Source organism: Cynocephalus volans, chromosome 1, assembly GCF_027409185.1.
Source record: "Cynocephalus volans isolate mCynVol1 chromosome 1, mCynVol1.pri, whole genome shotgun sequence".
In the NCBI taxonomy this organism is placed as follows: Eukaryota; Metazoa; Chordata; class Mammalia; order Dermoptera; family Cynocephalidae; genus Cynocephalus; species Cynocephalus volans.
Genome location: NC_084460.1, coordinates 227,150,211 through 227,177,753, shown reverse-complemented (window position 1 = coordinate 227,177,753; position 27,543 = coordinate 227,150,211). Strand labels below are relative to the sequence as shown.

The 27,543-nt window shown below is 38.6% G+C and overlaps 1 protein-coding gene across 2 annotated transcripts in view; it reads left to right on the top strand.

Moving 5' to 3' along the window:
* CCDC148 (coiled-coil domain containing 148) overlaps positions 1-27,543 on the top strand; it is a 189,756-nt gene that overhangs the window by 112,569 nt on the left and 49,644 nt on the right. For both annotated transcript variants that reach the window (XM_063077403.1, XM_063077411.1), the window contains one exon: positions 14,677-14,795. In XM_063077403.1, coding sequence (XP_062933473.1) covers positions 14,677-14,795 — 119 coding nt within the window. The remainder of the gene's footprint in view (positions 1-14,676; positions 14,796-27,543) is intronic.

The following is a 27,543-nucleotide window of genomic DNA, read 5'->3' as shown; positions in this document are numbered from 1 at the left end:
AGCCTTGGTAGAAGAAGGAATAGTCTTTATTCAGCACACACAACACTATGAGCTAGGCAGCACAAAGAGAAACTCAGAAACTCAACTGCTACAGGCAAAGTCCACTGAAAAACTGAAACTGAGCAGCTGCGGGCAGAGTAAACATGCTCTATTGTTAGACTGGAGCTCTCTGCTGCCAGCCTGCTTCACAGACTGCAGAACACACACAAGCAGTTAACTAGAAAGATACATGGGTGCACATGCACACCAACTCCACCCACACACAACTTGTTTACAGGAAATGTTGAGGGAGCCTGACTAAATTATCCTGTTTTCCCCACATACATTAACAATCTTACTGAGACAAAAGCCAAGAAGTTTATAGATATGAAGGTCTTGGAGCTCATCTAAGGGGATCTAGTTATCAGAATAAGGATGAACAAGAGCGATCATAGCAGGAGAAAAAAACAAGCTATAAACCATGTAGCAAATGTGAAGGGCCAAGAACTCAGAGAGCCCAGTGCAAGGGGGAATGGCTCCAGGTGGTATTGAGCTCATGGGCTTTTTGCATTCATCAGACCTGGACTGGAGTCCCAGCATGGCCACTTGTTAACTGTGTGTCCTTGGTGGAAATTACTTTATCTCTGTAAATTTTAGTGTCTGTATCTGTATAATGTTGAAAAAATTACATAAGATAATGCATGTGAAGCAGTTAGCACATGCCTGGCACAGGGAAAGAACTCTATAAATAATATTGCTATAATTGTTGATATTATGGTTACCCCAGTGGAATGGTAGAGTGGGAGGTGATTTGAAAAGTATCATGGGAATCAAACAAGACAAGTAGGAATGAGATAAAAATAATAATAATTAGAGGCAGTGGTTTTAAGGCTGGTTTAGAGACTTGTGTCAAGAACGCAGTTGTTCTTATCTTTGCCTAGTTACTCTTCACCTGGCAGGAGAATGTCTCTGTGTAACTGAAGATTCTAGTAAGAAGAAATTTTCTAATCACAACATAGAGTATGCAGGAATAGTTATCTGTAGTTATTTACTTTACATCAAAGAATTATTGACTCAGTAGTACATGCTACGGTTCTAAGTAGTCATCATCAACAAAATGTAGACTAAGTAGCATCTCAATAGTTCAAACAAGTAAAATATGTAACATTCTTCATAAGTTTTATAACTTGCTGACTTTATTATAAACTATGCACATAAACCTTCTAATACGTGTTTTATTTTGAAATCCCAAGGTCACCTTTCAGGAAATACTATGGCTCAGTGTATTGCATTAACTTTTTCATTGAGCTTCGGCACTGATGCTGTCTAGCACCCAGTACTTGGTGGCATTTGCTTTCTCTCCATCCCCCACCCCCAACCCTTACACATAGGATGGTGGTATCAGTTCCTAATAAGATTCATTGACAGCAAGTTTGTGTGTAATCCCAAAGGGGTCACTAAAGGTCCAAATAGGGTTATCATTCATTCATTTATTCACTTGCTCAATAAGCATGTACCAAGTGCCTTTCATGTGACATGTATTATACCCAGTCAAACAGAAACTGCCTCTTTTCTGGTATCTTTTTAAAGGGATGTGTTTACCCTGCTCTGCCATGAAGATAACATAAAATTTTTAGTTAGGTCAATAGAAACTCTTAGTAATATAATACAGAAGGATTTCTTTTAGCTTCAAACTTTATAAGTACAACAAAAGAGTTAATAAAAAATACAAAATGGAGTGAACTATGTAGAGTTTGTAAGTAAGTGTGATTACATATAGCAAATTAAATATATACGCGCATATATACATATATACAAATATATATGTAAACGCATGTCTACACACAGGTGACTTTGTGTTTAACCTCCTGCCCTTCTCTGGGAGTACTGACGAAGCCCTTAGCTTAAGGTAGTTAGGAGAGTGCCCTTGTCCTCACTCAGGCCTAGACTTCCTCTTTTCTTATTTTCTGAATCTGTATAATCAAACTACTTTGGGTATCAATTCTTTTACTGGGACATGCTGGTCTGATTGCTTCCTAGTATGAATGCTCTTATGCTAATAGAAGTTATTAGTTTTGCCATAGTTAATCAAAGTTCAGGCATTAGAGTATATAGACTTTTTGCCCTCACTGACTCTAATAGGGCTCATCAACTCTCTATTACTTTTTTTCTTTGTTTCAGCATTTAATTGCTATTGCATTCGTGTGTGCACCCCAGGAACTGCAGGGTATGGAACTGACCTCTGCAATTTCCTTCTAATGCCTCTGACTGATTGCCTTTCATCTCCACTGAATGCTCTGCTGTTGAGGAGGGAGGGTGGTATAGATCTCAGGACTATAGGTAGTGGGAAAAAGAACCTTTTGCAATCAGAGTGCTGCCTGGGAAACAGAGCCCCTAGCAGAGAGGCCCGTCAGAGATGTTACTCCTGGTCCTGACCCAGCTCCTCTGTTTCTTCCAGGTCCTTTTCCCTCATGATGCTCCTTCTCAACCTTGTGTAAAGTAGAGACTGAGACTTCTTTTAATGGGGTATATGTGTGTGACACACACACACACACACACACACACACACACACACACACAGAGAAAGAGAGAGAGAGAGAGAGGTCTAATTGGAGCCCAGTTAGATTAAAATGACTTAAAACATAAATAATATCAGTTTATATAATACTCATTTATCACTGGGGCCACCTGAAATGCAAAAAGTGAAAAACACTATGGCAGCATTCAGTAATACAGTGACATTCAGATGATCTAAAATTGGCTTATAGCATTTTTTTACATTTTCATAAGTATATAAGAATTTTTTACATTTCATATGGAATATAAGAGCTTTCATAGACTTCTCAAACCATGGAAACATGACTTTGAACCCTTCTGAACATGAGCTTGACCTCTGCTCTAATGTCCACCTACCCAATGTCTCACTGCAAGCACCCTCTTTGCAAAGGGACCACCTGCCACTAGACCTGTAGTGTCCCTATTGGGCTGAGGACCAATCTGTTGAATTACTTCCCACCCTTTGTTTTGTGGTTCTCTCAATTACTAACTCCTAGAAATGTGATCTTGCAAAGTTTGAAGGGGTGTTTTTCTTTTAATTATTAGCCTTTTTATTTGGGAATCTGATGAAATATTCCAAAACATGGGAGCTGGAAAACCTACTGGGTACATTGACTGTTAGGATATTATAATAGTCAAAAGGTAAAGATAGTATATATTTTATATAGACAGGATTCTAAAATAAACTGGAAATTCAAACTTTATTTTCTAAAGATTCAATATTAGTCCTTTAAATATTATTATATGAGTGAAGAAATTCATGTAGAATGAGAGATTAATTATCCAAAGGAAATAAATCAAGGATCATCTAATTTTAAAATGTTCATAATGTTCTTTGTTTTGTTATTAAGATTTAGAAATGAACGTTAAAGTAAGCTTATTAAATTAACTTAGTCTAACCTTCTCACATGAGACTGAACATAGAGTCAACTCTCGGAATATAAGTCAGTAGGGGATAGAAAAGCTAGGATGATAACCCAAAAATGGTAGAATGGCAATCCAAGAAGCTCACTTTTTTGGTTTTAATTGACTTTTAAAAGTGAAAACTTCCACTAGAACGTCTTTTTAAAAAGTGAAAAAACTGATGGGCTCTTTCTACCCTTTGCCAGGACATAGTTTTAAGAAAGAGTCAGAGGGAGAGAAAAAAAAAAAAAAAAAAAAAAGCCTAGATGATCAAGAGCCAGATGTATTTGTTTTTCTGTAAAAGATTTCCCATTAGGAAGTTTTAGAGGAAGAATCTTAAAAATTAATTCCAGGTGTCAATTTTTGGCTATATTTTCTGGCTAGGTCTTCATTATTCATAGCGATTTGATGTAGTTAGTTAACAGACACCTCAACAGTGCTTGCTACGGGCAAGGCACTGTTCTATGTTCATTTAATCATCTTAACAACCCTAAAGGTTAGATACTAAAACAAACCTCATTTGATAAATGAAGAAACTGAGACACATAGAGGTTATGTAATTTCTCCAAAGTCACACAGCCATTAAGAGGTACAGTTAGGATTTGAAGCCAGGCAGTCTGACTCTGTGGTTCATAATATGAAATACCATGCTATGCTGCCCGTCATTGTGATTGCTGTGTGCTATTAATTTTGTGATTAATCAATTTTGAGAAACCTCAGTTTCAAACTATTCGCTTTAGGGTCATTTTCATGGCTTTTGTCCTGTTCTGGTTTACTCAGAACTTTCAATGGATAGGTAATTGATGATTTAAAAACTCTTTAATAGTACCTGCCTGCTTACTTGTACACAGCTCACTATGTCTCTTGACTCTTAATATTCTCTCAGGATTTCTCTTTCTGGGTTAATGAACCACTATGACTAAACACTTTACAAGAAGCCAGGCCATTATAATTCAATCAAAGTTGAAGTATCAAGTATAAGACGTGATATGAACAGATAAAAAATATCTTCTTCATTGCCTCCTTGGTGCCTTCTTGTTTTAAGAAGACTGAGAAAATATTAATGATTTTGATGTGATGTTTTTACCTATCAACAGCATATTTCATAAGAAGAAAATGTCCACATAACCAGCACCCCAAATCTAATAGGCTCAAACTATATTCTTGCTTTTTTCTCCAAATCTGCTCCTTCTCTAGTATTCCTTTTCTCAACAAATGGAAATCTATTCTCCCAGTATTCAGGCCAAAAGCCTTGGTATCACCTTTGACTTCTATTTTTTCCCTCTTATACCCTTGCCTGCTGGCATGGGTAGAAGACCCTACTTTAAAATACAATCACGACTGTTGTAATAGTCTCCCAATCTCCTATTTCATTTCTCTGCCTCTTCCCTTTCCATTCCCACCTTCCCCCTCCAGTCCGTTTCCACAAGGCAGCCAGACTGATCATTCTAAAACTCATGTCAGTCCTCTGCTGAAAACACATCAATGACTTCCCATTCCATTCAGAATAAAATCCAAAGTCCCAACTGGGACATACGAGGCCCTTCATAATCTCCTCCCTGCACTGCACTAATAACTCTTGGATCTCATATCCTACCACTTTCCCCTCATTTTGCTCCAGCCAGGACAGCCTGCTTCCTCCTCCATGAACATGCTAGCACAGGTCCCTCAGCCTTTCGCACTGGCTGTTCCCTCTGCCTGGAACATTCCTCTTCCAGATGTCTGCATAACTTTCTCCTGCACTTCATTTAGGGGCCTGCACAAATGTCATCTTGGGGAGAACATCCTTGATGGCCCAACTCAAAATAGCATCCTCCTTCCCTGTCACTGTGTGTTTATCCTGCTTTATCTTTTTCCTTAGCATTTATCACCCCCTGATGTCTGTTTATTTATTGACTATCTTCACTTGCCCTTCTAGAATGTAAGCCCCATGAGAAAAGGGAATTTGTCTAATTTCTTCATCACTTTATTCCCAGTATCTGGCACAAGGCACTCAAAAAATATTGATTGAATAAGTGAATTTAATGAATGAACTGTATACAACTGTATTTTGATGTTGAGGTATGGAGAAAAACATGGAAAACTTGGAGGCCCTAACAAAATTAGTGACCTTGGGCAAGTTACGTAGGCTCTGAGGGATTTCGCCTCCTCGATTGTAAAATGAGGTGTGTGGTTTAAATGATCACAAAAATCACCTCAGCTCTAAGAAGTCATGATTGAATGACTCTAAGGTTTGATTACTTTTCACTTTTCACTCTCCCTGACACTTAAGGTTTTGAAATACAACATGCTCAGTATATATCCTCCCTTCTCAATGAATAGTGAAAAGAGAGAAATTAAACAAGATTACAGACAAATTTATTTCAGCAATATCAACATTATGACACAATCATTATGTAATATTTCAATGCCCATACTGAAAGTAGACTTTCCTCCTAAAGAAGACATGACAGTTATTTTCTAATCCACCTGGCATTTCAATTAAGAGGGAGATAACTAATGTGTTTACCCCAGAATACTTTTTTAGCTCTTCATGTTATAAGGACATAAGACTACATCACAGCAGAAAATAGCTTATTGTCAATTTAAGTAGACAGCTCTGCTATGGAAAAATGCTCACATTAGTGACCAAAGTGAACACCACCTAAAAGCAATTAATGTTATTTATTTATGCATGTAGACATCACCTACTTCCAAACAGTTTGTAATAAAAGGCATTAATACTGTTGTGCTGGGTATCCTCCTCTTAGATCCCCACTACTATTGTTCCACTATGCTCTGTGGCCCAGGGGTTTTTCTATGTGGTTCTTTGGCCTCTGGCTTCTGGTTTGGTTCAGCCAAAGTGACTCATGAGAGATCAGGGTGAGGAAGGAGAGTGGGGTCAGGAGAGATGTCCTCCCAGCTCCTTGCCCTGTAGGGTTGTGCTGACTAGCTGAGTCCTTCACAAAAGGTCTCAGCTCCTGTTGGGTAGCCTCCCCAGCCAGCCTTCTCTGTCTCTGGTCTATGGGGGGTAAAGCAGCCTGGTTCTGCAAGATCCCTTGTGGGTGCCCTGCACTCCAACCTTCCTTTGTGAGTTGTGTTCTTATTACATTCTTCTTCATTTATCCTAATTTTGAGTGTGCCATCTGTTTCCTATTAGGAATCATTAAAATAGAAAATCAGTAAGAAAACAAAAGACAAGAAATTAAAGGGATGGGAATATAGTTATTCAGCAAACCAAGACTAAAGAAAGGTGTTGTAATTGAACCTGGTTAAAGTTAAAGGGAAACATTTAGCTCTTATTTGCTAATAGTAGATAACATACCAACACATCAGGAGCTCAGCATGTATTGGAGAGAGGAATGCAACCTACTCAATAGACAGCATTTTCAATAGAAGTGTTACAAGCATGTAGATCAATCCCCATATGATATTGCATCAGCCTTTATAAGGCCTATGGCACAAAATTAAATCATATTTCTGGGAAACTTTTCTATGGAAAGTGAAAGTGATGCCACATGCAGGTGATAAGAAGTAAAAGTGTTATGAAGAGATATGTACTGTATTCTCATCATTTGACTTGATAAAGGAATAGTTTGGAAACTTTGGGAACAAATGTTAGTCATGTCTCTTAGATGCTCCTCCTAAATATTGATTTATTTGGCCAGACGTTTAAAAACATACTTTTGCAATTATAAAGTATTTTATGTCCATCGTAGATAGTTTGGAAAATAAATGAGCATACAAAATACAATAAAAATTACCAAAAATCCTAAACTACTACCAAAAGAAAATCATTAACAATGTCTTTACACTCTTTTTTCTACATACACAGGGACTTAACTAGAATCATACTGCATGTATTATTTTTAACCTGATATCCCCCCCCCCCCACTTATCAACATACCTTGCATATTTTCCCCCTTTTTTCTATGGTATAATTTTTGTGGCCTATAGTGTTTCATCAGAATTGTAAATTCAGCCAATCTCACATTTTGGGATAGTTACATTGTTTCCAATCTTTAACCTTTATAAGGATGTGATGAACATACCTGCATATAAATCTTTGCATATGTCCCTGCTTGTTAATCCTTAAAAGCTTGTTTATTAATTCTTAAGACTTTTGCTAGTTATTTTCTTCTTATTATTTTCTTATTTATTCTTCAAAAAGAGTACGTTAACTTACCCTCCTACCAGTGGTAGATAAGCTTGTTTATCAGTTTGTAGACTGGTGACTAAAGTGTTCAAGTTTAGTGCATTGATAAGTAGCTGAAATAGAAACAGTCTGAATTGTGGACTAAAAGAAGATTCATTACGTTTGAATACCCAGGCGTGATGGTGGCAAGATTGACTTTCTATTTTGAAAACCGAAGATCTACCTTTGGTTTCTTGCCCATGTAGAACATTTCCCCATCTTGCATAAAGGATGCCCTGCAATGTAACTCTTTTGAAGCCAAATCTTAATTCAGAAACTTAAGACAATCCTAGGTTGAAACACACAGAAATCTTTATACACCTAAGTATAGAAGAAATAATGTTGGCTGAAAGGTTTCGAGGATAGGTGTGACTAAATGTCCATTTCTAGCATAAAATACCTTTAATCTGGTTCCCATGAATAATTTGATTTAGAGAAGTACCAGGTCCCCATGCTCTGTTGGGATTAAATGCACCTCTATACCCCCATACTACTAAATGAATTGATTCACTGACTGAAAAGTTGCATCATTATTGTCTAGCAGGTCCTTTTGGATTTATATGAGCTGATATAAGGAAAGTATTTTGTGCAGTGGTACTTTCTATATTCTTTTTCATTGAACCAGTTTAGCAAATGTATATCTTGTACCTCTCTTCTACAAGGTGTGATACCAGATATAAATAAATACTACAGTATAAGGCATGATCCTTACCTTGCAGAAGTTCACACAAATGCGTGAAAAATTATGTGGCAAAATATAGATGATTGTCAAGTTGATTATGTAGAAGGAGGAATCATACTTCAATTGGTGGTGATTTTATGTGATGCAGATATTATCACTGATCTGAATGAAATAAATGGAAAAAATATTAACTTAAAAAAATGAATAATTTTCTACTAAGATGTCCTGTTATGTTTTTATATATAACAATGCTACTTTTTGTGTGTGGGGTTGCACATTCCAGGCCAAAAGTAGAAAGGAAATCTTTAAGATGCAAGGAACTATCCAAGTAAATGGAATAAAAATATGCTTTACCTTAATGGTATATGGGTAGTGGAACTAGATATTTTGAACTTCATATTTTGTACGTTTTGTGTCCCTGGTTAAGTATTATGACCTCCTCCTGACTAAGTCATTAAAGCTTTGAGATAATGACCTGGCAACAATGTACAGAAGTCTATTTGTTCAAAGATTTAACATCACACAGATAGCTTGAAATAAGAGACCAGCTGTTTTCCTACTGCAATGCTTTAGTTTTAACTTTCTGCTTTCTATTTGTAAATAAGAAATTCTTATTTCATGCTAAATTTAATGGTTATGTAACATTAGTCTAAGTTTTTAAAAGTTAAATTTTGAGGTAGTCTAATATAAACATCATGTTTACTAGTAGAGATTATAACGAGAAATAAGTTGTTTGAAAGATTACAAAGGTAAGGTAAAAGTGATAAAAATTATCTTAAACCCTCTGAAAAAACAGCATAGCATTGTTTTGGCTTATAAATCTATACAGAGAATAGTTTCTTCCGTTTATTTTCACTTTTACTGGCTTAACTTTACCAAAATGAACAAAACGTGGGACTGTGAAAAGGAGCATCTTGTATCCAATAAAATAGAGGTAATAAGAGGAGATGGGGCATAATGAGGGCTTGTTTTGTTTTTCAGAAAAGCAAACTTTTTCTAGAAATCTCATGTAGAAGTCAAGAGACAAGCTTTAAATTCAACTCTTATCACTTGCACTAACTTTCTGATTCTTCTATCATTGGAATGCTGTGAGGATCACTTAAAAAGACTTAAAAATCAGTGTGTTTAAAATCTGTGTCTCAACAAATGTCCCAAAGGGCTAGTTAAATACCCCTAGTCTTGACTTTGATTTGAGGCTTGCAAAGCCAATAATTCTTGATACACAGTTCCTATGCCTATTAATTGATGAAAAGTGAATGGAACTGTCCTTAGGGAAGTACTTCGTTCAGTCTTTACCATTCTGCAAATAAAACTGCTGGCCCGGTTCCCATTCACAACTTTGTTATTCTTGGACCAGAGACCAGATGTTTCCACTCACCTAACGGTGATTCATTAAGCCCTATTATGTGTCAGACATGATACAAGGTACTAGGATACAAAGATAAATAATGCAGATCAATATGGGAAATGCTATACTAAGGATACATAAATAGTGCTTTAGAAGGTACACCTAGCTTCGTCTGGAGGAAGGGGAGAAGTAGAAAGGCTGGGAAGACAGTGCTAAGACTGAGTCTTAAATGATGAACAGGAAGGATTTATCAGGCAACAAGGCAGGGCAGAGGATTCCGGGCCTGTAGTAGATGCCCAAATATATCAGTAACAATGCAGGGGCAAAGCCTCATGAGAAAGAATCACGGAATGCAAGGCAGGACAGAGAAGGGAGTGCGATAAACCATAAGCAAGAGGTCACTGGTGCACCAAAAATGGAGCTAGTGTTTTTCCTGGAGAGTTCAAAGGAAGATTCAAGGAGAAGATGGCATTTGTTCTGGTCTTAAAGTTAGTCAGTCTGACAGGTGGAGGAGGGAGATTAAATCATTCTGGAAGAGAAGGCTGTGCAAAAACCAGATAAGCATGAAAGATTATGGCCGCCCTGTCTCTTCTATTTACATTCTCATCCTAGAAATCTCATCCATCTCTGAGGCATCAAAGCCATTTTAAATGGACATCTCCTTAATTTAGGCCTGCAGCACTGAATTCTCCCCTTAGCACCCATTTGTACCTCCAGATGTTTGTCTGGCATCTGCACTTAGAGGTCTTGTAGTCGTGTCAACTCGTATATGTTCAAAACTCAGCTCCTGTCTTTCTTTTCCAAACCCGTTATTCTCATAGTTTTTCATCTCAGTTATTGGTGCCACCATCCAACCAGTTGCTCAAGCAGAAAACCTAGGAATTGTCCTCGATTCCTCTTTTCTCCAATCTCCATATTCAGTCCTTCAATGGGCACTCTGATTCCACTCAAAAGCACATTTCAGATCTGAAGACTTTACTCCATTTCCTGAGTTCAAGTGACCATTTTTGCCTTATCCTTCCATCTGATCATCTTGTTTCTCCTTAGCTCCTCTACTGTCAATTTTCCACTTAATAGCTACAGCCATCTTTTTAAGATGTAGGTCAGATTATGTCACTCCTTGCTTTAAACTCTTCGATGGCCTTTCCTTGTTGATAGAACCAAACTCTGGCCTAATCATCTAGCTCCCATGCAGCTCTCCAATCTCACCTCAAGTCTTAACTCACACCACCTGCTCCAGCTGCACCAGCCTTCTTCCGATCCCCAGCAAACTGAGGTCCTTCCCACCCAATGCTGTGGCACCTACAGCTCCCTCTTCCTGTAGTACCCCCCTCCATCTCTTCCCATGGCCACCTCACTCTTATCTTTCAGATTTTATCCAAATGTCATTTCATCCAAATATCCTATTAAAGATATTTTAATATCTTTTTTGTTTTAATGTAAAGACTATTCTGTTTGGTTTTGAGGCTATTTTCATTTTTTATTATTTTATTTATTTTATTGTACTTTTGTTTTTTTGGTGGCTGGCTGATAAGGATCCAAACCCATGTACTTGGTGTTATAAGGTAAATATACCTTCTAATAATTCTACCCAAATTTTTAAATATCCTCACTCTACTTATTTCCTTCTTAGTAATTAACACAACATGTAATATCCTATTTATTCATTTATTTGTTTATTGTCTTTCTCACTTTATGGCAAGTCCCAGTTCCATGAGGCAGAGGCCTAATCTCTCTTCATGCACCATATCCCAAGTACGTAGCACAGTATCTGGCTTTAAACATGTGTTCAATAAATATTCGTTGAACAAATGAATGCCAAAGCCAATAGTGTTTTAGACTGTAGATAAGGGTTAACAGAATCAAATACACTGAGACATCAAGTAAAATAAGGATTGAAAAGGATTGTTTGACATGATCCTTTGAAAGTTACTGGTGAGTGGAGAGCAGTGAATTTGGAGTGAAGGCAGAGGTAGGAACACCGTGGGTGAGGAGTGAAATAGGAGATGTGGAAATGGAGAACAGCAGGTGTGCTAAGATGCTTGGCTGACAAAAGGAACAATGAAGGGTGTAGTGCTATAGTCGGGGGGTCTAAAGAAAGTCCTATTAAATGTTTTTAATGGGAGAGATTTGTGTTTAATTCCATGTGAGGAGAAGAAAGCAGCAAAGAAGGTACAAAGGAGAGCAGGGGTGGGTGATGCAGTTATGTTATGGGGAAGATGGAGTTGGGAATGGGATCTGTAGCCCAGGTGAGGGGTTAGGCTTGAACAGAAGGAAGAACACCTCTTCCTCTGATGGGTAGGACATTAAGGAAGGTACCTTTTACAGCTTCCATTTTCTCTGGTAAAATGAGAAAATAAGAGACAGGTACGGACCCAAACATAGAAAACAGATTTTGAAATATCACTATAAAACCTGAGAGACATTGACTAGAAATTCATAAAAGGAATGCTGATTGTCATTGAAGATGCCATTGAAACCATAAATCTGGTACCACTTTCTACAATTGTGTCATCAATCAAATGGTTATTAAGTACATGCTATGTTCTAGATCCTTTAGTGGCTCTTGGAAGTGCCAAGATAAATAAATCATAATTTCTTCAGTATAATGGGAGAAAAAGTACACCGATTACAAAGCATTGTGATGAGGGGTGTATTAGAGGAATAGCATTATAAGATCAGAGCCCAGAGGGTGATAGGGACGGGGAGTTTCTGGTCACAGAGTCTATTGCTATAACTCAGGATTTCATCATTTAATCTGTTTTCAATGATAATAGAATCCTGGGGGAGGAGGTGGTTTCCCAGATGGAGGAAGTATGGAACTGTGAGAATAACAGTTTGGAAGGGCATTCAGACGGATGCTGAAGTTGCGTGGAAGGGGGAAGGAGCTGTGTTGGAGAGGACTGTGACTTGGATATCTGAATTCTTGATGAGTATTTAGGGGTAACCTGGAAATCCACACATGCCAATGATAATAACAGGTAGAGGGTGATATATCCAGACAGTGTAAACGTCAAAGGGAGAAAGAATTGTACATGAGAGGGATATCATAGTGCTCAGAAAGAAGCAGTTTACAATGAAGAAAATGCCAAAACCATTGCCTGGGCCCAAGGAACATAGGACATAAGAATATGAGCATCCTTCACTCAAGAGTATATCAGTGAAAACAAGGAAGCAGTGTTCTGGAGGTTGAGGATGTAGGGGATTTTATGTATGATGACACAGAGGTTCCAGAGGGCCCATTAGAAAGCGCTGGAAGGGGAAGGAGTAAATCATGAGAGGAAGGGAGGGGGGGAGAGAGAGAGAGAGAGAGAGAGAGAGAGAGAGCTCACACTATAGTAATGGATGAGGGTACCAGAGAGCCAAAGATGGAAATAATTGGTGCTGAGATTCCAAAAAGCCCCAGGGGTAACATCCTTGTAGGTCCTGCACAGAACAATGTACCAAGTGGTGTCAGGGGTCTGAGGATACTAGCAACCTGGGGTCAGTCTGCCATAGTCAAGCAATTATCTGCAAAAGGACCACCGACTTCCCTCCAAGGCCAATGCCAGGAGCAAGTGAACATGATTGTCTGTTGGAACCTAGAGAAAAAGCCTCTTTAATTCAGTATCTGTTCTTTTTTAAAATTTAGTTTTGAAGTAGCTTTATTTTTTCTGATTATGAAATACACACACATTGAAAAAGATAAGGTAATGCAGATAAATATAAAGAGTAAAATAAAGATTGCTTATAATCCTTAGATGGAGATAATATAATCTTTGTTAACATTTCCACATCTGGCATTGATAGGATTCCCTGGCATTTATCAGTTGGGACTCTGGAATACACCTGTCAATCAATGTTTCCTCTCTCTCCCAGTCCCACCCTCTCTCTTCCTTTCCATCTTTGGTGTGCTACCTTTCTAGCTTCATCTTATTCTTCCTAAATTCAGATCTTGGTCATCTCTGGAGTGCATATCATTCAACATTAAGCTCATCCAGTTATTCATCAAGCACTGAATGGATGTCGCTATTGTGGCTGTAGAGTTGCTGTGACTGTGGCCGTGGTGTTTGAGGTGCTTCTTTTGGTTCTCCCATGTGTTTACAGCAAGTTAGGAAACCACTTAGCTGTTCATACCCACCTGCCAGAAGAGGGACTGCCACGTTGCAGGTGAGGCTAACCCAGCCTCTACAGCAGACCCTCTGTGCCAGTCACTCACTAGCATTCACCACTGGGGTACTCTGTTTTTACCAGTAAGATGCAGTCTCTTGACCCAGACACAGTATGGCAGGCCAGAGTGGTAAAATGGGCCTCTGTCAAATAAACACCAACTGTGTCATCACATTGGGAAATCCTGAATGATGGTTTCAGCCCCACCCAAACAGCGCATTGTACTTCCAGTATTTTCACTCTGCCTCCATTCCCAGAGAAGGAAGAAAAACAGTCCTTGTAAGCGCAATGCTTTTACCTTTTTGTACTTGATAAGCCTGACCTTCATTTTACCACATAGGTCAAAAGGACTATATATCACAACCCTCCTAATTTGTTCTTTTCCTCCTTCCTCCCACCTATCTCCTGCTACTTCCCCAGAAGCATAAAGCTTTTAACATCCTGCCATCCATTAGCATAAATAATCTCATGCTTTTAAAGTAAAAATAGCTTTAAGGCTATATTTGTTAAAGACTACATTACCATAAGAGGATAAAAATATTCTTGAGTAACAGGTACATCATATACTTTAGAGACAATAACATGCTTTTATTGTGGTTCCCTGAAAGTTGATTATTTTAGCCATAGATTAAAACCTTAGGCCTCAGCACAAGTTATATTTCCACTTCAGAAATTGTTAAACCCTGCGTTTTCTCGGGTCATGTATCTTCGCATTTTATTTTTTCTGTTGCCAATATGTTATAAGCAGATCTAAGAAACAAAACAGATGAAGTGCCATTTAAATTTAATCTTTGCTGTATGAACCAATAGATAATGTTATAGCTTTTCCCCTCATCTTTACATATCTGTTGTTAATTTAAGTTTTATGTAACATTTATACAATAGATAAGAAAATACTGGGCTAAGAAAGAACAGAAGTGGCAGGAAATGGAAATGAGAGATCTTCAGCGTCTAGAAGAACTGAAGAAATTAATGGCTGAACAGTCGGTAAAAGACAGAGAAAGGTAAAAGAAAAAAATTTTTAATTGTGTGGTGATGGAGGTGATGAATGGAGTTTTCTGTGATGTGTTAGGATAAGCAATATTAGAGGGAGCATTTTTCTACGCTTAATGTATCCTTTCAACATTTATATTCACAAATGGGTAAAATGAATGTATTTTAAACTCTCATATTCATCCATGAACTTCTAGTTTTTCATTTTGTTCCTTAGGTAGGTTCCTACTTAAAACTCTCACAGAGAATTTTATAGTATTTGATTGCCTGCTGTGTGCATGAAATGATTTTGGCTGCTGCTGTGACAATATTTTGACGCAGAAGGGGAAACCATTATTCCAATAAAAAGGGAGACACAATTTACTGTGACTAAAGCTGGAGAAGACAACATATAGTTATGCAGTGCTGTGTGGTATTCATTATAATATACTTAGGGTATACCCCATACATGAAAAAACTTAAATTTCCTGGAATCATAATATAATTTGAGAGCTGGAAAGGACATGTGAGATCAACTGGCCTAGGTTCCTCATTTTACATATACACTGAGAGATTAAAATTAGTTTTCCAAGGTTATTGTATCAATTAGGGTCAAAAGGGAGATAAAAACTAGCATAGTAGTTTGAACAGAGAAAGCTAAATATAAAGAACTACAAACTCTAACAGGAAATCCCTGATATATAAAGGGATACGGAGAACTCTAAAGAATGCCCTAGGGCTGAAGGAGGGTTCTTCTGGAAGAAGCAGTTTGGAATTGGGGCCCCCTCTCCATCACTGGGGTTCAGACCTCATTGTACAAGCTGTGATTATGGGCCACTACTACATAGTGAAGTTCTTGGTGGGCTAAGCCAGAGCTAGTTCATAGTCATCAGGCAAACAGGAAACACCCCACTTGAGTGCAGGCAGACCAAAGCTGGATGCCAGCTATCGAGATGCTTGTAAGACTTGATGGAAATCTGGCCATGGAGGTACCTCTGAAATTTGATGGGAAACTGACCATAGGGGTGGCACTGGAATCCCATGGACACAAGCAACACCTGGTTGTACCCTACATGTGCTGGAAGTAAGGAGCAAACGCTGGACCCAGGAAGGAAAAACACCTCCCTTCTGCAGTTTCCCTCAAGCATGCTTTTCTGAAACACCTCAATATTTTGCTTGCTGCAAGGGATAAATATAGGGTCCAGCTCTATTTTCATAGAGCAGACAATGAAGGGTGGATGTGGAGCTAAGAAACAATAAATTGATAACCAGCATAGTTATCTAATTTAGATAGCTCATTAGTGATTTTCACAAAAGATAAATTGAAGAGAGATCTTCCATTTCATAACATAAATCACCGTAAGTTACCTTAAGTAGTGAGTGAGTTTCCCTAAAACATATACCTAAGTTAGTCACTGTAAAAAAAAATTGCCTGGAAGTCTCTGTACTTCTGCTTAATTTTTCTGTGAACCTAAGACTGCTCTAAAAAATAAAGCCCATTAAAAAATTTGCCCCTTAGACTTTTACACAACTTTGGAAGATATAACCATTTAATACAATGAAGTTCACTTGTATCTAGGAAGCTTCCTTTGTGACCCATGTGACAGTCATCTCAAACTCCAGTCACTAAGGTTGCAGAGTGAATCTGGAAATCCAGATGGATGCTAGGCATTCTAAAGATTTTCTGGGTGAAATTCAAATTATTTTCCAGGTTTAAGGATTTTTTAGTTGAGTGTAGTCTATTACTGAGAAGTAAAAATATAGCAAAACCAGGGCTCAAGTTTAGGAGGTGAAGCAGCCGATGCTAACCCAGATAAATAAGCACAAACCAAGATATAAGTGGATACCAGAAAATAAGCCATGTGTCAATAGACAAGGACCTCTGAAGAGCTAAATAATAAAGGGCAAGGCAAAGGCAGTGGCCAAAACCTGGTTGGACAGTCTAAAACTATCCTGGTGAAACAAAAGAGAGCCAGAGGAATTAAAAGGAGTGGAAAAAGCAGAACAGATCTGTAGTCCCAGCATTAGGAAACATGCTTCTTATAGAATCACCCCTCAGAGCCAGGGAGCTTCTTTGATTATAGAGTCATTAAAGGCTTTTGTTTCTTGTCCTGATAATTATCAAGATTAGCTGATTTAAAACTTCAGCTGAAAAGAAAAAAAAGAAAATTTGGCTAATCCGCATTACATAGCAGGAAAAAAAAAAGGCATATTACAACATTGCAAAAAGAATACTAAGGACTAGGAGTCTAGGAAACCAACGTTTTAGTCTTAACTCTTCATTGAATAATGTATGATCTTGGGAAAGTTGGTCATTTAACCTCCACAAGGCTCTGTTTTGTCCTTTGTGAAATTGAACTAGATAACTTCTGAGGGCTAAATGGGTTGATCAATTTTTAAGGGTCTATGATCTATATATTCTACTCTAATGTTGATTCTTATGTAGATTCAGGAAACTATAGGTCCAATGCTTGTATGCCAATGAGAAATCTGTGAGGAAGGCCTTTAAAATATCAGAATGTACAAGAGAAATAATTCTCAGAAAATTTTGATAATGTTGTCGACAGAAGCATAGTCCTCCTTTTATGATTTAGGGAGATGGAATTCAACATGTAAAAATCGCCGGCAGCTTTTGCTTCTGACAATAATCAGAAGTTGTGTCCTTTTTGTAACAATCCTGGCACTAAGAAATTTGGTTGATTGGTTAAAACGTTTTTCTGTATTACTGAAGTGCAATTCACAAACCTCATGTTTGATATGTAGGCACATTTTTTTCGAATCAGAATAAGAAAGCTTGGAACAGTTTCCAGATCTGTCTTCAAAACATGCACACACAGCCTCAAGGGTTTGAAAACTATCACTTACTTCCTTTTCCTATTTCTAAATTCTAAGATTAAGTTTTTTGAAAACCACATTCATAAATAAACCAATATGTTAGGTTGACCCATATAAAATTCCATTTTTGTAGGTAAAAAATGATGGAGTATTGGCAATTTCATGTGGTTCAACATAATAAAAAGATAGAGCAATTCATCTTATTTATTAATTACATTTCTCTTCTCAATCTATTACAGTGTGTCTTGTATTGAAATTGTTTTTGACAAAGTTTGCACAAAACTAATTTCCTAATAGCCTATTTTTGCTTCTTAACATGCCATTGAGGTTAAGAGAGAAGACTCTACACTTGATCTTAGTCAAAAGGCTGAGAAGCGATGAGAGGGAAGACTCTAGAATCAGGTTGTTGACATTAGGGTCCTGTCTCTTTTATTGCTGTGTGGCCTCTGGGTAAATTACTTAACTTCTCTTTACTTCAGTTTCTTCATATGTACGAAGAGGGTATGAATAGCATCTACTTTTCAGGATTGTTGCAAGGATAAAATGAGATATTGAATGTAACACACTGACTGACTGGAACATAGTAAGTATTCATTAAATATAGGTAATTCCTGTCAATTGACGTTTTTACAACATGAGACATCTCTAACCAATTTTTCTTGGAGTATTTAAGCATTTTAAGTATTTTAAATAAAACATGTAATAATGAGGACATTCTTATAAAAATTAAAACAAAGTTACAGCAAAAGTGCCCCTTGATCACTACCCTCATGCGATCTTTTCTCTAGAAGTCATTGCTGTTATCAGTTTTTTAACATATATACATACATACTATCTGTATCTATCTACAAGAAAAACGAGTTTAAGAAGAACAACAAAAAAGCCCAATGCATTTAAAAATATAATACCATCGTGTTAGTCTGCTTGGGCTATCATAATAAAATACCCTTATACCCCTTAAGTGGCTTAAAGAACGTAAATCTATTTTCTCACAGTTCTGGAGGCTGGAAGTTTGAGATCAGGGCGCCAGCATGCTCAGGTGCTGGTGAGGCTCTCTTCCTGACTTGCAGAGAGCGACCTTCTTGCTTTGTCCTCACATGGCTGGAAGAGAGAGAGAGAGATAGCAAGTCTCTGGTGTCTCTTATAAGGATGCTAATCCCATCATGAGGTCTTCTCCCAAAGGCCCCATCTTCAAATACCATCACATTGGATGGTGGAACTTCAACATATGAATTTGGGTGGAACACATTCAATCCATAGCAACCACTTGTGTAAAAGAAGTGTTTGTGTATGTATAAATTGCCTACTTGCTGTTAATTACTATTTATTGGTTGCTGCTAGCATATAAGGTCTTTGTGCCAGTTAGAAAAAGGTGCTGTCTTCTGGTGGCAGAGTGCACAAAGTCCCTATGGCAAGTGGACAAATTAGGAAAAGGCTCTGCTGCTGCCCACAGATGGGCAGATGTAAAGCTGGATGGACATCATGCCCCATTTATACCCCCCGGCCAGGCATCATTTTTTAAAGCACAAACTTCAAAATAATACATGGTATCCCTGCAAATAGACCTATCTAAATCTTTAAAAATGTTATATATTATTCATGTTTCTTCTAAAATTTAACTTTGTAACCATCTGGAATTTATTTTCATGAATGATATGATCTAAATTGTCCTAAATTGATAGCCAGCTATCTCAATATTAATTATTTAATGAGTCATCCTTAGCTACTGATTTAAAATGCCACCTGTATTATATATTACATTTCTAATTATACATTTACATCCATATGGACTCTTGATTAAATAAAAACATAACTATATTTATATTTCTACTTCAGTACCATGCTGTTTTAATTATTTTGTTTTGTTCTCTAGTAGAATAAGTGTTCACTCATTGTTCTTTTAAAAAATATCTTAGCTATTCTATGTCAAATTTTATTTAAAAATCCTGTTGATTTTTTTGTATTAAAATTTTGTTAAGGAGAGCTAACAGGTATACCAAATTTAATCTCCTGCCTAGGAACATGCTTCTGGAATAACTTTCCAGTTCTAGTCTTCTGTTAAGTACTTTAGAAAATTTTATATTTTTTTCTGGTGAAGGCTTGGAAATTATTTTGGTATAGGTGGAAACTGGTAACCAAGAAGCCAATTATAAGTTTCCCTTAGTAAGCTCTGTGAAAAAAAGTGTCTGAACTAAGGAAATTAATTAAATTAATTAAGGAAATTAAGGTGGGAATGCAAAGGTGGTGTGAAAGCTGACAGAAGTTTATAAAAATCTTAATTAAATTAGTTAGATTTGGTGACTTTTTTCCCTGGGGATGGAGACTGAGAGAAGACAGGAAAGAAGCATGAGCTTGAATATTATGAACTTTTTCTGGCCTTCTTGGGTTGGAAGCTTTAGTTATTTTGTTTTCTACCTCTTTTATTTTCTAGTAAATTCATTTGGCTATAGTTTTCTTTTTTTCCTGTATACCACATTCTACAAGGTTTAAAATATTGGGTTTTTATTATTACCTAATATCTAGTAGTTTTCATTTTATATTTGATGTTTTAACAATAAATTGGTGGATATTGGTATGTTTGCCCAAAGCAAGTTTCCAGTTTCATTGATTATCTGGCTGTTGGCTTCAAATTGGTGGGCAAATTGAAAAGTAATGTGAAATGTATAAAAGTTAATATACTAATCAAAATATAAAAGTATTAAATAGAAGATACTCAGTTTTTCAGGTAACAAATAGCAGTCTTCAAAATAAACATAAGAGCGTACATTTTCCTTTTATTTTATTTTTTTACCACGGTGTTTACTCCTTGTATTTTTTAATTTCTCTAATTCTACACTCCAGGTCTTTTTCTGGCCATCCCAACCCATTGCCATTTTGACCTCCTAACATCTTTTCCTGAAGTCTTTTTCCACCCACGGCTGGAAGTTACTCTCTCTCGTCTTTTGCATACAGCGTTTCGTTCTTTCTTTCCACACGTGGCTTTGAATGTACTTCCTAACTAACCTTGTTGGAACCGATGCGGCAGCCCTGGTCACTGCAGAATATAACTTTGTAAAGCTGCGATGGTTTTTTGATGTTTATATTTCTTTTGTTTTCAGGTGATTTTAAACTTTACTCTGTCTTCAGCAACTTTCTTTACTGAGTATTCTTTATGTTGGATAGTGAAAGATTCTACCACAGGGAGGAGTAGAAACAGGGATATGTAATGGTCAGATTAATTCACTGTATTTCCTTAGTATCATAATACCACTGAATATTGCAGAGAAAACAAGTAGAAATTAGGCCATTCTTCCATGTATAGGGCCTCTCTCTCGTTATCATTTTGACATTATGTAAATGCTTCTTAAAATGTTTAATCTCTAACTTTTCTAAAATTTAGCTCTCCTGGAGCTAGCATATACTTTCCTTTCTCTGTATTTGCCAATTATTGTTTTTACAAGGATAGCTATAATTGGGGCCTTTCATTTAGTTCTCTAGCCTGCTTTTCTCATTTTACCTCCTTTGTGATAATTTTGAGGTATTGACTTTTTTAACGATATACTCTAGAAAGCAATTATAAAGATTTCTAAAAGCAGGTTACTTAGCTACGTAGTTCCTCTGGATATCATTTTATAACCCCAAAACTGAAGTTGGGTACTACCAACAAATGGATGGAATGAGTTCTAAGAACTTCATCAGTCAATGCTAATGTGACACGAGAACAGCTATTCTTTGCTACATTAGAATCACCTGGAGAGCTTTTGAAAGTCCTGATGCCCAGGCCATACCCCAGACCAATTAACTCAGTATCTTTGGGGTGGGATTCCGGCCCCAGCATTTTTTGAAAATCCTCAGGGGATTCTAAAGTTCAGCAAAGTTTGAGAACAATTGTATTAGAGTTCCTTCCACACTTTTTGAAGAATGGGCCCCAAATCATCTATTGGGTTCTTAAGAAGATCCCACTTTTTGTAGAAATGCCCATAATTTCTCTTTTCCCAACGCTATACCCTCACTAATATAGTTCAGGGTAGTCTCGCAGATGAAAGTTTATATTCATGGAGAAGTTTATCAGTTCTAAAAATCCTCTTCAAGCAAAAATTTTGCATATTTTTCTCTAAGTACCCAGTTACAAGTGTGTGTGTGTTTAATGGGGAAAACATTGCTTTCTATAGTAAAAAGCACTAGTTTTTAGTTATTTTTTTCAAAATAACAGCATTTTTTTGTGTGTTGTAAAGCAATAAACAGTTGAAATGTAAGATGTTATGACCATTTGGGAAGGAAGAGACTAGAGCCCAGCTGCTTTCCCAACATTAAATTGGCTTTGCTAATCTCATGTGTGTTTTGGGGTGCTTGCCAACATCAGGGAATTGACAGTTATTGCATTTTCTAAGTAGTAAAACCAGATGTTTCTCTTTGTTTTCCATGTCTTTTCTTGATAATGTGCAAATTTCAGCATGTTGTATTGGAAGGCATTAAGAACATTTAAAGTGGGCTCACAGTCTAATGTTTGAGAGTTTTAAAGAGTATATTTAGTAAAGTGACTTAATCAGAAATTTTACAAACGTTCGTTATCTTTTTGCTTTTCAGCATGAGATTTCCCAAAATTAGTGGGAATCTTCTTGTTCATTAAATTTCTGTCAACCAAATCCTGATTCCGAGTGGATGTACCAAATGATGTAAACCAAGGATCACTGTGAGCTATTAAACAAATATAGTTCTTAGTAAGACTGTCTGTTAAATGCATATTAGAAATGCTTTGCAGGGCCGATCCGTGGCTCACTCGGTCGAGTGCGGCGCTGGGAGCACTGAGGCCACAGGTTTGGATCCTATATAGGGCTGGCCGGTGCGCTCACTGGCTGAGCGCAGTGCGGACGACACCAAGCCAAGGGTTACAATCCCCTTACCGGTCACAAAAAAAAAAAAAAAGAAAGAAAGAAATGCTTTGCAAATTATCATTAGTTTAAAAGACTGAAAGGGACCTCATTGACAGCCAACATGATGCCTTTCAATCCATCGAGGTAATTTTGTCTAAAATAATAATAACAATAACAACAATAATAATATCAACAACAACACTTTTATAACCTGCTCATCAATATAACCTAACTAATTGTGGGCTGTATATGTGTGTGTGTTCATTATTGGGGCATGGACACACAGATTATTTGGATTTGATTGCAGTAGTTTTTGAATGGAACATAGCTGAGCAAGCATGATTGACAGGGGAAGGCTAAAAAATTTATGAACAAGGCAATGTATAGCCATTTTAATGTGAAAATAAACAAGCAAGCTTGTGCCAGTGGGCAGACGGGCCACCAGCTGGGTAGAGATTGCACAGCTGAGGTCATTTTAGAGGTCTTGGATGACGATTTAGCTCCTAATGTATGCAAGTTGGCTGCACATCTATGGTCTCTTTCAAACCATGGGCAATTGAAGAGTAGTTTGGGTTGCTTTTACTTTACTGTTTACTACTATGGTTTTTGATTTTAGAAATCTTGGCTCATTGAAAAAAGCTACTGGATTTCTACTGTATGCTAAGTTGATCTGTCTTTTTGAGTTACTTGTTGAGGTCATAAAATGGAATGTCAGCAGGTATGTGTTTGGTAAAGGGCAGGCAATATCCAGAAACCCTTTATAATACATTTTTTATATAAAATGAGCATTACTGCATTCCTTTAGTGCCCACCATTATGTTTGTTTCATATGTATGTGTCAGTGCAGTGACCACAGATGCTGTAATTCCAAATAGGACATCTAGGTGCTGTGATCTTTCTGAGAATCAATTATCTCAAATTCTCTTGTCCAGTAACTCAGACTTCTACCTTGCTTTGGTAAGTGGTAATTACAATTCAGATTTATAATTTCCCTTCTCTACTATGCATTACATATGCCCTTTGCTTTCAGCCAGCATCTCGGCTGGCTGAGGTTCTCTACTCAATAGTTCAACTTGTAATTTCTGAAAAACTTACTTGTGTAAGGTGACTTTTGCCACCAGGCATGCAACACCAGAAGGATTTCATCTGCTTCTCCCTGCTTCTTATAAATAACAGCAGTCCTATTTCCCTTTGATTGTTCCATCCAATGCTGTAAGTTCCTTTCCTGCCAGTTTGCTTAGTGGTATAATAAACCCCAAAAAGCAAACACTTGCATCAGCTCTTAATTCAATGTAACCATTGTTGTCCCCTGGTGGATGCATTACGTGTTAAAACCCACAGAGCCTAGCGTCTCAGGGATGGGAAACAGAAATTTTGTAAATGGGTCTTTAGAGTTAACTGTGAAAAGCACCATTCCTACTTGTATTTATCGGTCCACCTCTGTACGTTTTCTGGCTTTGTGAGAATAGCACCATTTCTTCAGGGCAAATCCACCTCCTATAAAACCAACTCCACACCAACCTCACAAAAGGTAGCTCCTTAGGAAGAAGCAATGTCCTCTAGGATATGAGTGCACAGACGGAATAAACATGGTGTATTGGGAAAAAATTCAAATTCTTTTTCTGCCTTTCTCATAAAAGAAAGGATGCACTACAATTTTGTAACTGGCTAATTCCCTTGGTGTGTTTAAAACCACTTCCACTCTGAACCAATTTCAACAGGTCCCTCCACATAATCTTTCTGAGTCTTCTTGTCACGAATTTTCCAATCTTTCCTTCAAGGTCTTTAATTGACTGGCCAAACCCTTAGCTACTGCCCACAAAATGTTATTTATCCATCATTTATTCATTTACTCCCCAAACATTTATTGAGTAGTGAATATGTGCTAATCACTAACCCTCTACCTCAGGTAAAGTGAACATTGAAGCATTCCTCTTGAAATTAAACCCACGTGGAAATTTTCCCTTCTCCACCCCCTTTCAGGGACACCTCCAACCGGCGTATCAACCACAGCAGTCTACCTCTGTCTGGGGCCAGATATGTGTAGACCCAGCTGGAAAACTGGTTCATTTTTTTCTCTCCCAGCTAGCTACTCATTGAGGCTGCCCTAGAGGCCCTGGGTGTGGGTTGAAGGAGGGATGGCACCATGGCTGGAGCAGCATGCTGGGAGTGTGAACAGCCTGCTTGTGCAAATTACCTGTGTCATCAGATCCAGGCCACTTTCATTTCGTGAGTCTGTGCTGCTAGGCACTCCCAGATTTATGAACAGGTGGCTCAGATGACACCCAGCTCATTATGAGTAACTAGAGTCTTATTGTCAGCTGGTGTCAACCCTTGTCTGTAAAATGGGAATAAAAAATAAAACCTACCTCATATGGTGTTATGAGAAATAAATATGTTAAAACATGGAAAGCCCTTACTACAGTGCCTAGTACATTGTACCTGCTTGACAAATGATAGCTACCATAATGATTACCAGGGTCCAATAGTGAGCCAAGAGCTATTTCTTAAAAGAAAAATTATAACTTGTAAAGAAGGCGTGACTGTGCTGAAGAACCCTGAGGGCTTTTCCTATAGAAAAACTTATGAAGTTTTGACATGTTCTGTAGAGTATTCTGGTCATGGAAAACATACCAGGGCACCAGTGAATCCACTGTCATAGGGCCAAATGGCATTGCTGTCTGCACCGTGACCTGGACCAGCTGGACAGCTTTCTCTTGATCTGGCCCACTGGCTTTTTAGGTCACCCACTAAGCTGATTGGAGAGGCATTCCCAAACGCTGGTTTTGCTGCCTTCCAAATCTAAAGAGTATCACCTAGCATTGTGATTGTCCATTTTTTTTTTAATGTGGAAGAGAGTGCAATGTGTTATTCACTGTGACCATGGAGGAAGATCTGTATCTAAATCCCTACCTTACTACTTCCTATCTCTATGACTTTAGCCAAGTTACCTACCTCTCTGGAGTAAAATACACACTGTCATGTTAGTTTCTCTCCACACTCTCCTCCTCATCTACAGTGTTTAGCCAGCTGTCTCCTGGGCTTTGTCACACGGACATCTCTCTGGCACTTCTAACTCTTCATGCCCCAGGTGGAGTTATTCATCACTCTTTCCAACCGTTCCTCCAGTGTTTCCTTTTCCATAAATGACAGCAGCACTCACTCACTGCCCAGTCAGAAGCCCAGGTGACTGCTCCCACTCTCCCTCCCCACTCCTACAGCTGAGGCTTATGAAATCCTGTGAAATTACCTTTTAAATATTGATCCTCTTGGCTATCGCCCTGATCAGACCACTAACCTGTTTCTCGCCTGAATTACAGCTACAACTTCTCACGACTTCAGCCTTGGCCCCGTGCAAACACATCCAGTCACATCATTCTGACACAGAAAATCCTTCAGTGGGTTTTCTTCACCTTTTGGGTAAAGTTCAGATGTCTTAATGTTGCTTATTGGGTGATGACAGTCGGACTCTCTTTAGCTCTTCCGTCTCCCACCTGACGTCTGCCCATTCCTCTCCTATCCAGACTACTGCGCTCTGCCAGTTCCTCAAGGGCCCACAATTTCTCTCACCTCCACTGGGTTTTCAGATGGACGTTCCTTCCACCTGGGACACTCTGGTGGCTAACTCCTACTCCTCCTTCATGTCTCTGCTCAAACGTGACTTCCTCAGAGAGGCTTTCTTGACAAGGTTAGGTCTTCTTACCTCATTACGAACCGCCCCATACTTATTAGCCTAAAATAGCGATGTTATTGTTAGGATCATGGATTTGGTGTGTCAGGAATTTGGACAGGGCATGGAGAAGATGGTTTGTCTCTGTTCCATACGTCTGTAGTCTGAGCTGGGAAGACTTGAATGGATGATGGTGACTTGAATGGCTGGGGAAGGAAATCTGGTGATTTCTTTCATTTGGTCTGAGGTGACTAGAAAGCTGGGTAAAGCTGTGTTGGACTAGGACACAGACCCTTCAAGCCCATTGTACAGACTGGGTCACAGACCCCTCATGTGCCAGGCTGGGTCACCAGACCCCTCACATACAGGTTGTGAGCTAGGTAATTGGGAAATATCCTGGGAGCCATTGGCGGAGTTGACAGGTTCATTCCAACATGAGCTCAGTCCTCAGCAGCAGCAGCAGCAGCAGCTTACAGCAGCCATGGTGGCCTCCTGGGGCATCCCAGGGACCCTGGCAGCAACAGCTTGCAGCCACAGCCTCCAGCAGCAGTAGCGGCCTCCCCGTGTACCCCCCACCCGGGGCACCCTGGGGGCAGGGAGTGGGGGCACTGTGGATCAGAGCCATTTGTCCTTTATACCCAGGAACACCTCGATGCAAGTCAGACAACCAGAGAACACCTAGGTGCACATGTGCAATTACATCAGACAACAACTGTAAAGTAAGGCAAATCATAGCTAAAGCCAAAATGTTTCATTATTTAGTTATACTAAGTTTCCATTTATATTGTCAGAGCTAGGGCTCAGACCCTCCAAACCCCACTGCATAGACTGGGTCACCAGACCCCTCACATGCCAGGCTGGGTCCCCAGACCCCTCACACGCAGGTACATGCTAGGTAATTGGGAAAGATTCCAGGAGCTGTTGGCAGATGACATGAGCTCAGTCCTCAGCTTCCTCAGAGGCAGCAGATTACAGGTCCAGTAGCTTACAGGTTCGGTGGTGGCAGTGGCCTTGCAGAGGGTCCCAGGGGCACTAGCAGCAACAGCCTCCAGCAGCAGTAGTGGCCTCCCCATGCCCGCCCCCCCCCACGGGGGGAGCAACCCAGGGATGGGAGGCGCGTGGATCAGAGCCACTCATCCTTATACTTAAGTCATAACCCAGGACACCAGGGTGCACATGCGCAATTACACTAGACGATAACCAAGAAACACCTGAGCACATATGCCTGTTTACATCAAATGCTCTGCAAGATTCTGAATATCTGAGGGCCCTGACCATTTTTCCTATATTTTCCCAACAATAACCAAGGAACACCTGGGCATACACGCACAGTTATCATATTTACATCAAATGCTCGGCAAGATTCCGAACCTCCCAAGGGAGACTAACCATTTACTTTCACTTTCCGTACAAGCTACTAAC